Source organism: Mustela putorius, unplaced genomic scaffold (genome assembly GCF_011764305.1).
Source record: "Mustela putorius furo isolate JIRA1106 unplaced genomic scaffold, ASM1176430v1.1 tig00003867_pilon_pilon_pilon, whole genome shotgun sequence".
NCBI classification, from domain to species: domain Eukaryota; kingdom Metazoa; phylum Chordata; class Mammalia; order Carnivora; family Mustelidae; genus Mustela; species Mustela putorius.
The window spans coordinates 12,622,173-12,636,196 of NW_025422019.1; the positions used below are offsets into that span (position 1 = coordinate 12,622,173).

Genomic DNA, 14,024 nt, shown 5'->3' on the forward strand with positions numbered 1-14,024 from the left:
TCGATGTACATTCATCTATTTGTAGAGTATAAATACGAATCTTCGAGTTACACATTCTGAAAATAAGTGTGGGTGCTCTTTTCTCTTTAAACTGATTCAGTACCAATGATAGAAAAAAAAATATGTTGGCTTGATCGATGCATCTAAATAAGTCTTTCCTTTAATAAAAAAATGAAATGAATAATTTCTTCCTTTCAAAAATAGTTACTTATTAAAGAAATACTTGAATGGTTAACCCACTCTTCAAAAATAATTAGGACTTCTCTTCACCAGGCAGGGAAGTTGCTGACAATCTTGGAAATTAAGACACCTGTGTCAAATTACTTCTGTAATAAAATTTGCAATCAAACCAAAATTACAATGAACATGTGTTTCTCTGGTTATAAGCTTGCATTGCCTAGCACTTACCTCCAAAATGTGATACTATTTTGTGCAAAACAGACTACATAACTCTTTATTTGCTTTCTTTCCCCCACCCTCTTAAAAAAAAAACATTAAACATTGGGGTACAGATGGCCCTTCTTTTCATTGTATCTGTATCTTTGGGGTAAATACCCAGTATTTTCAGGGTACTGTAAATTTCAGTAAATCTCCCAGTAAATTTCAGGGTCATAGGGAATCTCTATTTTTAATTTCTTAAGGAATCTCCATACTGTTCTCCAAAGTGTCTGCACCAACGAAGAGAAGTGAGTTGGGGGAAACTGGAGGGAAGATGAACCATGAGAGACTATGGACTCTGAAAAACAATCTGAGGGTTTTGAAGGGCGGGGGGTGAGAGGTTGGGGGAGCCAGGTGGTGGGTATTGTGGAAGGCACGGGTTGCATGGAGCACTGGGTGTGGAGCCTAAACAATGAATTCTGTTATGCTGAAAAGAAAAAATATATATATTTTCAGAGTAGATGAGAGCTCACCAGATTTAATCTGCTGCTACATTTGCTACCAAAGAAGCCATAATTATTGCTGTTGTTATTATATTAGATCACAGATATTTGAACCATAAGATACTTCAAAAGATCACTTCATAATCTGCTAAATCAAAGATGCCCTTCTTCAACCAAAAGCTTGATGTCAAATGAGGTAAGTAATTTTCCCAAGGTTATTATAAAGCTATAGAAAGCATATGGAGAGGCACCTGAGTGGCTCAGTCAACTAAGCATCGTACTCTTGGTTTGGTTTTAGGTCATAAAATGGAGCCCCACATAGGACTTCAGTCAGCAGGAGCCTGCTTGTCTCTCTCCCTCTGCTCCTCCCCTGTTACGTTCTCTCTCTCTCTCTCTCTCTCAAATAAATAAATAAATATAAACCTTTTTTAAAAAAGGTCTAGTATTCTGCTAAATAATTTTTGGATCAGAAGTTTCTCCTTATGACATGAATTGTGAACCCCTTCCTGGTTAAAATTTTCCATCTGCCTGAGTAGTTTTACCTAGGAAGTTGACCTTAGAGGCTACTGGTGGGCAAAGCAACAACAGAAGGAGGTACTGTACATTATCTTTCTAGTTGGAGGTTTTCTTTTGTGGGTCTATTCTAGCACAGCTGAGGAGTCTTAAACCAGAGTTGGAAGAGGAAGACATGGTGTAATTAGAGTACTAGAGTTTGACCACAGACATGCACCGGCACATACACATGCGTAATCAAAAGTCTACACTAATGGTCTTGATGCACATTCTAGATTAAACAATCTTGGGTTTTTCCATCTCTCGTGAAGAAGACAAGACTACCTAGGTTCTAAGACTGCTTCCAGGCTTCTGACTCACGTCTTAGGCCATGGTCTCCCCACCCTGTACTTCACTACACCATTCAGTTTGAGCCCACCATGAAGGTACTGTAACTAGACTGGTATTTGCTTGCTCATGACTCAAATAAATTCCTAACCACCCTCATTACCCTTATCTACTTCATTAATTTCTATAATTTCCCAAGTCCTTGGTAGCATTCAGTGTACAAATAAAAATTGCGTAACGCAGTTCAACTGTTCCCAATAGCAATACCTTTTCCACTCCAGCATACTGACTTATTTTTCATATCATAATATTCTTGACAAAAATAACAGTAAAAACCATAGACCTTTGAACATGTGGTATGGTAAGTGTACTTAATAAGCTACAAATCTAAAAATAACTGCTACTTCCATTCATATGACTAATCTCACATGAAATTAAGTCTTGAGTGTTTGTGTCATTAGGGGAAAGGATTTGAGGTGATGGATATAAAACAGGAGAAAGCAAGACCAACTACCCACAGCACCGAGAATGTAGTAAGAACTCCATAATTATTTACTGATGAATGAATAAATGAATAAACAAACAGACTATTGAAAGGCTACTCCAGATTGAATGTTTAGTCCCTTTCCCCTGCCATAATTTAAAAATTGAAATTCCAGAAGATCTATATTCCAGAGAGACCTTGTTTTTTCTTAGAAACTTCCCTCATGGCACACAGTGTTGGGCATTGTGTCTGGTGGTCAGTAAGTACTGAAGAAAGCAATCATAAGAGGAATAGCAACAGCAGTGCTAGACACTCTACTAAACACTTGAATTATTGTATGTCATTTGTCCTTCATAATAGCACTATAAATTTGGCATAATATATTTCACCAATAATACAGATGAGTAAAATACTGAACAAGGTTAAATAATTGGCCAATTTCACAAAACCAGGAAATTACAGAACCGGAACTCAAACCAAGGTATGTCTCGCTCAAAGTATTTGCTTTAAAAAACGAATAAGTACATGACAAATTTATTCCAACCATACTCTGTTTTTACATTGAACAACATGGAAACAGCTGGCTAGAAGTTTAGTCAGTGGGCAACTTTATAAAGTCTTGCTTATACCAGATACTCAAAGGACCCCGAAGTATCACAATGGCCTCAGTAATAAGAAATTCTGAGAAAATGAATCAGTGGGAAAAGCTGCTATAATCAGATGGAAGAAAGTTTAAGAGAAACACACAGGCCATCAGGGCACCAATTTCTCCATCTGGTTAATAGTCCCCAATAGAAGGTAATATACCCAAGTCATTCATTTTTCTAATAATTACATTAAAATAATTTAAGCAGAACACTATGCTGAACATAAGCTTATCCTCCTTTAAACAAAGATTCTTGGCATTCAGCAACAACTGAGAGCCATCACGTTGGTCAATCACACTGTATTGCAGACGTACATGTGAGGCAGTTAAGACAGCGTTCCTGAAGAGAATGCTGGATAAGTCAGCTCTCATCAGGGAAGATTTCTCTCTCTCTCTCTCTCTCTCTCGTTTTTCTTCCATTTCTTCCTTTTCATTTGTCCTTCCTCTCTTTCTTTCTCTCACCTTTTTTCCTTTTTTTCTTTTCTTCCTTCCTTTCTCTTCCTCTCCCTTTCCTCCCTCCTGATTTCTTTAATTCCTTTTTCAATCTCTTCATATGTGAAATCATAATTACAAGTGATTTTTGGCAATTTATACAAAGCCCATATTTTTACAAAGATGGTAGATTTCATAAAATACCATATTGGAGCAACTGATACTGTCATTTATGTAATTAGTCACTGTAATTAGTTGACTAAATAACTCTGAAAGAGAACTATTATTGTTAATCCCATTTTGTACATGAGGAAATAAATTCAATGTGTTTAAGGGCTCATAAATAACAAAAGAGGAGCAAGAACTGAAGTGTAAATACGTATTATTCAACAACAGGCTGTAACTTAATTATATCAGTTGATCTGGGGATGAGCTTAATCTTATCCCAGAAATGACTAGTTTTTACAATCCTGAGAAATCTATGGGTGTCCAGTCTTTGAGGAAGCTAGGTGGATGGGTGTAGCAGCATGCCAAGTGCATTTGCTATTGGAAGACATTTTGGGGAGATTTAAAAGCCAGCAGCTTTTCTCTGTCTTCCAATATTAGCACCTACTCAAGAGCAGTAAAACTTCTGGGTACTGAAATAATCCCCAAAGAAGAATTAAGCCTACTGCTAATTTATATATTAGTGTTCAACTCTTTAATGTAAAGGACACAATTTAAAGATCATTGCAAGGGCAATTTGGCAATGTTCTTTAGACAAGGGGAAACTGGGAATATAAAAACTACAAGGAAAGAAAGGAACAGAAGAAGGAAGCATTTAGCGGCTGACAGCATTCTCTTTTGATCAAACCCTCACGTCTCTCAAATCCTTCCCTACCATTGTCCCCTACCGCCCTCATCACAGCTGAGCTACCACCTCCATATGGGGACTTCCAGTCTCCACTCCCTCATTGTCAACATACAATGAAAGTCAAATGTCCCCTGCATTTATTAACTAACATAGTAAGTCTCTAAGTAGCAATGGAGACTGAAGATCTCCTTGGCATTGTCGATGTATAGATTTTACATTTCAGCTTCCCCCAAAATATCTCACATGATATTTGAACCACAAAATTACTGTGCCATTTGCAAAATGTCTGGTTATGCATTTTTTTAAATTCCAACCAATGCTAATGTGTCTTAAGATACCACATATGGCTACCCTCTTAAGGCATTTGAATGTGAAATTATCATCCACAATACCATCATAAGAGAGGAATAAAGACAAATTACCTGGGGTTAAGAGGATGACTGACATAGTGATGAGTGAGCATACAACTAAAATCACCAGCAGGGCAATAGCAATTCCCTTCCAGTTTCTCTGTGGAGGGCTGTTACTTCCCAGTTCCTACCGAGATAGAAAAAATAAAAAGGTTCATAATTATACATGCTCCGAAAGAAATGTATTCATAAAGGAATGATTCAGTGCATGGCACAATCACAGTTTGAAAGCTAATTAGGATCCTTTTCTTTTTCAGTAGTTCACTTAATTATTCAAAGGTGCATATATTATAAATGGCTATCTTTTGGGGGGTAATCTTATTTCTCTGAGAGATAAACCAACAGAGCATTATGCCTGCTGTCCAAAATGTAGACAGCATTAAAGTGCATTGACAATAAATAAATAAATAGTGCATAGGACAATAGCCAAAATACTCTGCAACATATTATGGAAATAAAGTGCACCTACTTACATTTTTTCTTACTACAATGGGACCTATGATAAAGATTTATATACCATTATTTCCCAATTGGGGAACTAGTTTTCTAGTTTTTCTCATGGACTACTTTTTTAAGTGGATAGTGGGGAAAAAGATTTGAGATGGGAAAATCATTCAAACTGCCCCAGCTGCAGAGCAGGGTACATCTGTCAACACAACAGGTCCTTTTCAAACAGCTCCCCCACCACTCATAAAAATCAACAGGATGTAGTAACTAAATTAAATGAGTGCTTCTCTATCAACAGTTGGTAGCATCCTCTCCCTAGGCAGCATGCCTAATACTGGAGATAAGATTGATTGATGAGGGAGGATAAACTTGAACATCTCTCACAATACATAAAGATTTTCATTTTTCAGATGATCTGTGTTCTGCCCTGTTGACTAGAAACGTGTGAGCACGATTCACCAAAGCAAAGCAAACACCACACTGAATTAAAACAAATGCCAGATTTTCTTTGCACTGAATCTCTCATTTCTTTCTTCCTACCCCCATCTCCCAGCTTCTTTCCTCCTTCCCCAACAAAGCCTTTTTATTCAAAACTAGCTAAGTGATTTGAAGACAAAGAAACAGAACATAAAGTTATCCAACTCACTACGCGTGTACAGATCACTCAGCAAGAGCAGCCCTACTTTAAACAAAGACAAATAGAATAGCAAACACGTCATAAATTATAAATGGATTCCTGGGACTCGCAGATTAAAACCATGAGCAATTTTCATATAGTGATGTTGACATTCAATTCTGCAAAAAACACTTTGGACATGAAGAAGTAGACCCCAAATAAATGCAAGAGAACGTGCGTGGAAGGTATTTTGTTCTTTTGCTTCCCCTTCTGTGATCAACTGTTTTGTCTTTCAGTCTGATGGACCAAATCCAGCAGAGGCCAATTCTACTCTTTTAACACAACTGCCTTCACACCTCTTCTCCACACTTATTAATGCTCGTTATCCAACACCTCTAATTTTACTGCATTTTGGCTAGACTCTCCGTTCATACTTGACCTGCACAAGTCCACTCATATAGTATACAAATATTTATAGCTTATTACTATAAATGTATTTTCTCTTCCTTATGATTTTCTCAATAACATTTTTTCTCAAACTTACTGTATTGTAAGAATATACTATATAATACACATAACAAAATACGTATCAGTTAACTCTTTACTTCTTTATTGTTATTGGTAAGGCTTTTGGTCAACAGTAGGCTGTAAGAAGTTATGTTTTGGGGAATTAAAAGTTACACATGGGCTTGTGACTGTGCTGGGGTTGGTGCCCCAACCCTCACATTGCTCATGGGTCAAATGTATAACTGACATCTCATTCCAATAAAAGAATTGAGAGTAAATTATAATTTTAAATCTACGGATTCTGATCTTGATTCCTTGTCACTTGATATGCAGGCTTACCTTAGAAGATTCTAAACCTACGATGAGGGATGGTCCGATAAGGTCAAAGACAAGACCCAGAGACAGTGACAGAGACATAGGTTTACTGGGAAAACTTACAGGGAATCCAGGAGTGGCCAACTGGACAAGTACCCATTGCTGGGATCTACGTGCTCTATGTTTCGATACCAGAGCAAATTACCTTAACAACCATCTGTTGCCTCTCCTTCCCTGCATGGCCAGAGCCCTAAGGAGATAAAGGCTTGCCAAATGGACACTATTACAAAGGAGATACTCCAGGTTGGCCAGTCCCAGAGCCTTTGACCTGAACACTGAACAACACGTTCTTCTGTACATTCTGCTTGATGGGAATATAGAGAGAGGACAGGATTTCTACATTCTCAGTGATTAACAGGGCATTCAGGGTGTGCTTTCACAAATTAGTTATCCAGCAAGTACCATATACTTGAACACAAGGCAAATTACTAAAGAAATGACTTGAGTGTACTTTCCAGTTTTTGAATAGCCATGCAATATCTACCAAATGTTATCTAACAGTAAGAACACGTTAGATACCTTACCAGGCGTTTGGCAAGATACTGAATACTTTATATTCATAATCTCCCATGATCATCATAAAAAATCAGGTGAGATTACTATTATTTTGATAAGAGTTGCAGATGAGAAAAATGGAATTTAGGGAGATTAAAAATCCACTTACTATAAATAACTGGGAGATCTCGGGCCAGTCCATAAACTCTGGCCCTTAACCCCTTTAATATGCTGTTCTAAAAACAAATTTGTCAAGGATAAATGCATAAATCAATGAATCAAGGAATAATTTGGATTCTGACATAATAACAGTTGTACTTTATTACCTTTTATTTGACAAAATTCAAAATTAAAGAAAAGCTATCCTGAATTCTGTAATGTTCTCAAATAAATTTATATTTTTCAGTCATGGTGGACTGGGAAGATACATCATTTTTGAAATGATAAAACATATTTGAGTAAAAAAAAAAATTTCTGTTCCTAAAGTGATGCACATAAGAATGTGTGGCTCTTTTAAGATGACTTGTCAATACCCGAGACATCTACAAATCCATTTGGTAACTGCAGACTTAATGAGCTTGTAGTATAATTCCCCCCTTTCTATCTACCTTATATTCTATTACTATGGCAATATTTCTAAAGCATGGTTTCCCTTATGTCACTGTATCCCACAAAGTCCTTTAATGTCTCTATACTACCTACAGGATCAAATGCAAGTGAGAGAATTTACAATAACAATGGTCTATAGCCAAGCTCCAGTTTCCTCATTAAGCTTGATCCCTTTTGAAAAAGAACACAACCCTAAACTGCTCTGACTGCCATTTGGCACCCAAGCCTCAGATGCTTCAACCTTCAAATCACCTTCCTTCCTAATTTTTCCCTACCCATCCCTTCAGCATGCCTCCACTTGTAGGCACTGTCAATCATTCAACATCCTGCTCTAATGGCTCTCTAATTATGCAAGCCAAAAATGATTTCCCTTCTGGAAAAAAAAAAAGAATGTCTAAATTACATTGTACCAATAGGCTGAATTACTTAAGAGTTGTGAGATTGCAAAGATGTCTTTTTCTGAACCTCAGATTTTTTTGTTTGTTTCCTTGTTTTACCAGAACAAATGGAATAAAGTAATTATTTTAACTGTAAGTTTTAAAATCAATTATTCAAACAAAACTTTTTGGGACAATAAAGGTCACATTAAATGAACTGCTTGGAATGTTCTTCCTCAACACACTTAATGTAGATCACTCTCTACATTCAAGTCTCATCTCAAATGCTGCTTCCTGACCACCCTCTCGAAGTAACATTTTATATCCCTTCTAGTCTCTCACTGCCCTTTTTCTTCATAGCATTATTGTTTTAGATACATCACAGGTCATATTTAATCATGTATCTATAATAACATATCAAGCTAATTAAGAATATACATTAATGTGTTTACATGTCACTCTATCCTTCTCAGCTCTCCAGAATAGAAACTTCATGGTGTCATTAATGTAGTTCATCTTGTTCTCTGCTACATCACTAGCATTGTGAACAGAGTTTTACACATACTAGGTACACTGCAGATAATTTTAAAATGAATGAATGAATTATAGTATTAGAAGTTAGCTGGACAGTAATCAGGGCCAGGGTCCCCAACAACAACAACAAAAATATATGGAGTCAGGACAGCTAAAATAGAACACTGACATCCTGTTTTGCAGCTTAGACAGGACCACACTGACATTCTACTTTACAGCCTTTACAGAAATGACTTCTGCAAATGTCTAAACTAAGACAATTAATCACAAAAACATTGGACAATATCATGGGCAAGGGGCAGTTTAAGACCTAAGCCCCCAGATGTCAGCAAAAAAAAGGACCATCAGCACATGCACATTAACCTAATAGATAGACAGATACATCACCAAAGCCCTGACTGGCAGGACTCAGCACACCCTGGTTGCTTAAGATAACTTCCCCAAAAGAGCTCATTAAAAACCTCTACACTTCAAAACTCCAGGGGAAACCCATGTGGGTCCCCCTCCCTCTCCTGGAGCTTGTACTCCTGCTCAATAAACTTCATTTTGCTGCCCACCACTCTTCATCTAGTCTACCTCTTCATTCTTCAAAGCAGCATGACCAAGAACCATGGGCACTAAGGGGACACAAAATCCTGTAACAATAACAGCTATGAGAATGATGATGATGATGGTGGTGGTGGTGGTTGTGAGGATAATGCTTAAAGCCATAGATAAAAATCCATCAGATCCCTGTCAAAGTTACTATCTGCTTAAAGTAAGGACATCTTAGACAACTTTAGATTACGCAGACCACTTAATGATCTCTTGTTCTTTTAATAAGTGCTCAGAAAATAATTGCCCAATTAATTAACTAGTATAAATGGAAACCCCAAAGGGGACAGAGATATAGTGCCATTCATCAAATACACATTAATAGCCAACTTTTAAAATCTACCTTCTTGCTAAAGATCAATTTGACTGTAATTAATTTTAGGCTCATTTATCTGATGCTAGCTTTCCAAAATGCAATTGCCAATTTTCAAGTCAACTTCCTTTTCCACAAACCTGATAATTTCTGTTGCTGTGGGAAGCGGTTCTAATTGTCTTTGTTTTTCAATGACTTCCTATAAGCCACTACCTGAAACTAATCAAGTGTCCATGCCAGGCCCATGAAACAGGTATGGTGCTGTGCAGCAACCTGAGAAAACATGCTAAGTAGTTTGCAGTGAGGTCATCTGGATGCTCTGAAGGCAGAACAGAGTCAATGTTGGGAAATTTTATTCCCAGGATGGGCTTGAGGGTACCTTCATAAATACAAGTAATAATCCATATATAAAGCTGCTTTTGTAAATCAGTCCTCTGGTGGGTGGATGCATCAGCTGAAAGACTTGTGTTCAATTCCAGATAATATTCAGTGCTGTCATGGTCTAGAGACATGTTGGTACGGCAGGGGAGCTGGTTCCTAGCTGGAGGCTAGCTACTCGTGTTACCTCTGTTGCCTATTTACTCTCACTTTCCAGAGAACAGTTAAGTCTACAAGACAAGGCTGTCCACTACATAGGGAGTTTGCCAAAATCCAAATGCATTTTTTATTCACTCAAGTGCAAAGAAAGAAGTGTTAGAAATCATAAGCAAAAGACATAAGCAAAAAACCCCAAGATTTAGATATTTCATTTGGCTAAGTAAAGGAAAACGGCCAAACTGATTCCGTTTGGAAAAAAAAAAAAAAAAGTAAAGAATATCAAAATTTGATGGCTTTCTTAACTTCTAGCATGCTGCTTGTACTTCCCCTTAGACAACTGCAATGTATTCACTGCCATATTCACCATGAGAAGAAATATGATCCCTCTACATTGAAATAGTCTCAAAAAGTGAAAACAATTAAAGGAAGATTCAAGGAGAAAAATCATAATGTTAAATTACATTAGTAGATTAGGTGTGCATGTGTTGTAATAAAAATAGATTTTCTTCGACCACATGTCTACTTTCAGAGAACCACAGGGAAGTTTCTTTAAAATACCTTTATTGCTACTTGAAAAGGTGAACATAGATTTTCAGACTTAGAGTATTAGTATTTAATACACTGATTCTTAGTTTGGTTCTCAACACAACCATACAAACCATCTAAAAACTCAACATTTCACTTTTCTTTTATTCCCCATGTATACTTTATTACTTCAAAACCATCATATGTGCTAAAATCTTCACCAAAACAGACAGTTTATATTCTCTGAAATGAGTTCAAATAAGTGCCTTAAATTAAAAATAAAAAACACAAAAAACAAAACAAAACAGGGATAACACATTCCACCAGTTCGTTTTCTGTTAAAAAGCTCAAAAGTTTGAATTATTTTTATTTAAATAATTTTACTTTACCCATGGTCTTCACATTCTCAACTAAGAATAGTTGAGGGGCCCCTGGGTGGCTCAGTGGGTTAAAGCCTCTGCCTTCAGTTCAGGTCATGATCCCAGGGTCCTGAGATGGAGCCCTTCATCTGGCTCTCTGCTACGCAGGGAGCCTGCTTCCTCCTCTCTCTCTGCCTACCTGCAATCCCTCTCTGTCAAATAAATAAATAAAATTTAAAAAAAATAAGCAGAAACAATCCAGGCGTTAACATTGAATAATTAGAAAATACCATAAGGTTTAAATACTCTCAAATGTTCCATATTATTTCATGATATTAGAAAAACATAGCATGTTAGAGTTAAGAGTTTTAAAGACACCTTGGAAAGATTCAAAATTGGTGAAAAATGGTTTTTATAGCATTCCTAAGAGAGGTTTAGATAAGTTTGGCTTGAAAAACCTCAACAGTTGGCCAATTATCTTTAAACAATCCTATTTAACAAAATATACTGGAGTATTTTAAAGGATAAGATATTACACTAGATGCAGCTAGGAATACAAATTAAAGTAAGAACTGTCCCCAATAAGCATAAACTCTAAGGAAGATTTTGCTAACCCAACAATATAATACAAGGTTATATAAATAAGGATAAAGCAGGAAACTATAAAATGTTTCTATGGAAAATAAGTTTTAATTCCCTTAATGATATTAAAAAATTGCTTTGAATATCCAATCAGCATGTTGTAAAAAATGATGTGCTGAGATTATATAACTATGCAAAATCTCTGGAATGAAAAAAAGGAATCACAGGAGATTTTTTTTAAGTGAAGTGCACATAAAAATACCCACTTAGGTATTTGGGAAAATTAAACAGAGTATGCATTTTTTTTCTTTCTAGCAAAAATGATTGACAAAATTTATAATATGGACCAGCCCAATAAGAAAAATTGTGGTAATTTTTAAGTATCTCCCTTAAAATAGAGGGTCACAGATTTTGCCTCCAAAAATCAAATAATTCCTATACCATTTATAACATTTTGAAATGTACTGAGAAAAGGAAAAATTCCAAGTTTTATTTAGTTTCTACATTGTCTCTATACTATGTCTAAAAAATATAGCACATAAAGAAATTTTCAACTCAATTTAAAGATTTTATTTTTTTATTTGACAGAGAGAGAGAGAGCACAAGTAGGCAGAGCAGCAGGCAGAGAGAGAGGGGGGTCAACTCAATTTAAATAAAAATATATGTCAATTTATCAAATAAAATTTTAGTGAAGTAGATGCAGGAGCTTAACAATCATTAAATATTATGAAATATTGTCCAATATTAGGAGATACAGCCATAGTCGCCTAGAACATATTAAGCATATCAATAAAAATATAATCATAGCGATTGTTTCTCCTATCTATTTTGTAATTATTATTTACAATGCCTACTGCTTATGAAAATTTCCCATTATATTCATGGCCATTCACAATTTTCTCATTCATCATGTTTCTCTAGTTAAAGGACTCTAAGTGAAGTCAAGTGTATATTTTTGGTAAATGCTCACAAGTTATGTTTTTCAAAATTATGCCTGTTATAGTTTTGTGCTGTCAATGTACATGAAGCAGTGTTGAGTCAGTGCCACAGATAGTGTGAACTACAGACAATAGTGGAAGCTTGTTAGATATGCAAAAAGGTTTTTTATTGCTATTTGCTTTATTATTTTTAATCCTGATTTGGTTTTATTTGTTCACCACTTATTTGTTTATAAAAGAACAAGTAATTATCTCAGTTATACTTTGACATTTATCTTTCTTCAATAATTATAATGTTGGTGACACACTCCTAGATAGATCATCATTAAATTAGAAAACAAAGATGACAGGTATCATCAATATATTATGAAAATAATACATACTATGCAGTGATTGTTTTAAATTTCTATTATGATTTAGGGATTGTATGAGTATCTCTGACTCTGAACATGTTTAGGGTTCAAAAACACAACTAAAAAAACATAGCACTTAAAAAACAAACAAAAAACTGATTTGATATCAGCAAGAGGGCAGACCAAGAAGCACTAGGCTCTCATTCTTCCCACATTAAGTATCCAAGTAAGCAACTACAGACTGATTAAAATAGTTTGCAGGAGCTCTGCTAACAACCAATGAAGGATCTGCAGCAAGCAAGCAAAAGCCCAAACAAGAAAAAGCCAATTCAAAAAAAGAAATTTTGTGACACTCTTTAATGCTATACCCTCCCCTTGCCCCCTACACAGTGAAGCATGGTCAAGAGGAAGTAGCCCAATCCCAGTTCTTTCCCTCTAAAGGAAGGAAAGGAATGGAGCTTGTTTGTACCTTCTCGACTGTCTGTGGGCTACTTGAGGGACTCATTTCTGTCCTGCCTGGGTTGGAGGTCAGTGAGAATGGCTACACAGACTGGATCTCAAGTTGGAAGCCCTAGAAGGCAGTGGTAGTTTCCACAGTAGATGAAAAATGCATAGAACCACAGACATGCAGAACATGAGAGCAAGAAATTATAGGCAGAGGAACAAAGTAGAACACCTAGGGCCTCCAGAGAAAGTAGGGTGAAACTTCTGTGGAAAGTAATACATTTTAAAACATCCGTATATACAGGGGAGTTGGGAAGAAAATGCACACAGAAACCCAAGGAAAGCAAATGTTGCATAAAGATCTGAGACGATCTTGAGCCTTCTCACTACACTAATTACCTACCATCTTCTGCATGGAGCCAGTCTACAAAGACTGAGAGAGGTGCCAATATTTTTAAATGCCCAATTTTCAGCAAAAGATCACAAGGAATAGAAAGAATCAGGGGAAAAGAGTCCCCTCAAATGAACAAAATAAATCTCTTGAAATCCACTGTAAAGTAACAAAGTTTTTGAAATTACTACAGCAAGATGTTAAAATGACTGTATGAAATATACTCAAAGAACTAAAGGAAATCGGAAAAATGAAATATAAGCCAAATATGAATATCCATAAAACTACAGAAAGCATTTTTAAAAAAAGAAACAGAAATTCTGGGTTGAAAAATAACTGAATTGAAAAACCCCCATAGAGGGGTTCAACATGAGACTCAGTCAGCAGAAAAAATATCAGTGAAGACTGGTCATTTGAAATTATTAAGTTTGAAGGGCAAAAAGAAAAAAAGAATGAAGAAAAGTGAACAGAAACTAAGGGAC

General features: G+C 36.1%; 1 protein-coding gene across 2 annotated transcripts in view; it reads right to left on the reverse strand.

Moving 5' to 3' along the window:
* DPP10 (dipeptidyl peptidase like 10) overlaps window positions 1–14,024 on the reverse strand; it is a 1,364,876-nt gene that overhangs the window by 485,527 nt on the left and 865,325 nt on the right. For both annotated transcript variants that reach the window (XM_004773359.3, NM_001310171.1), the window contains 1 exon segment: window positions 4,559–4,673. In XM_004773359.3, the coding sequence (XP_004773416.2) occupies window positions 4,559–4,673 (115 nt within the window).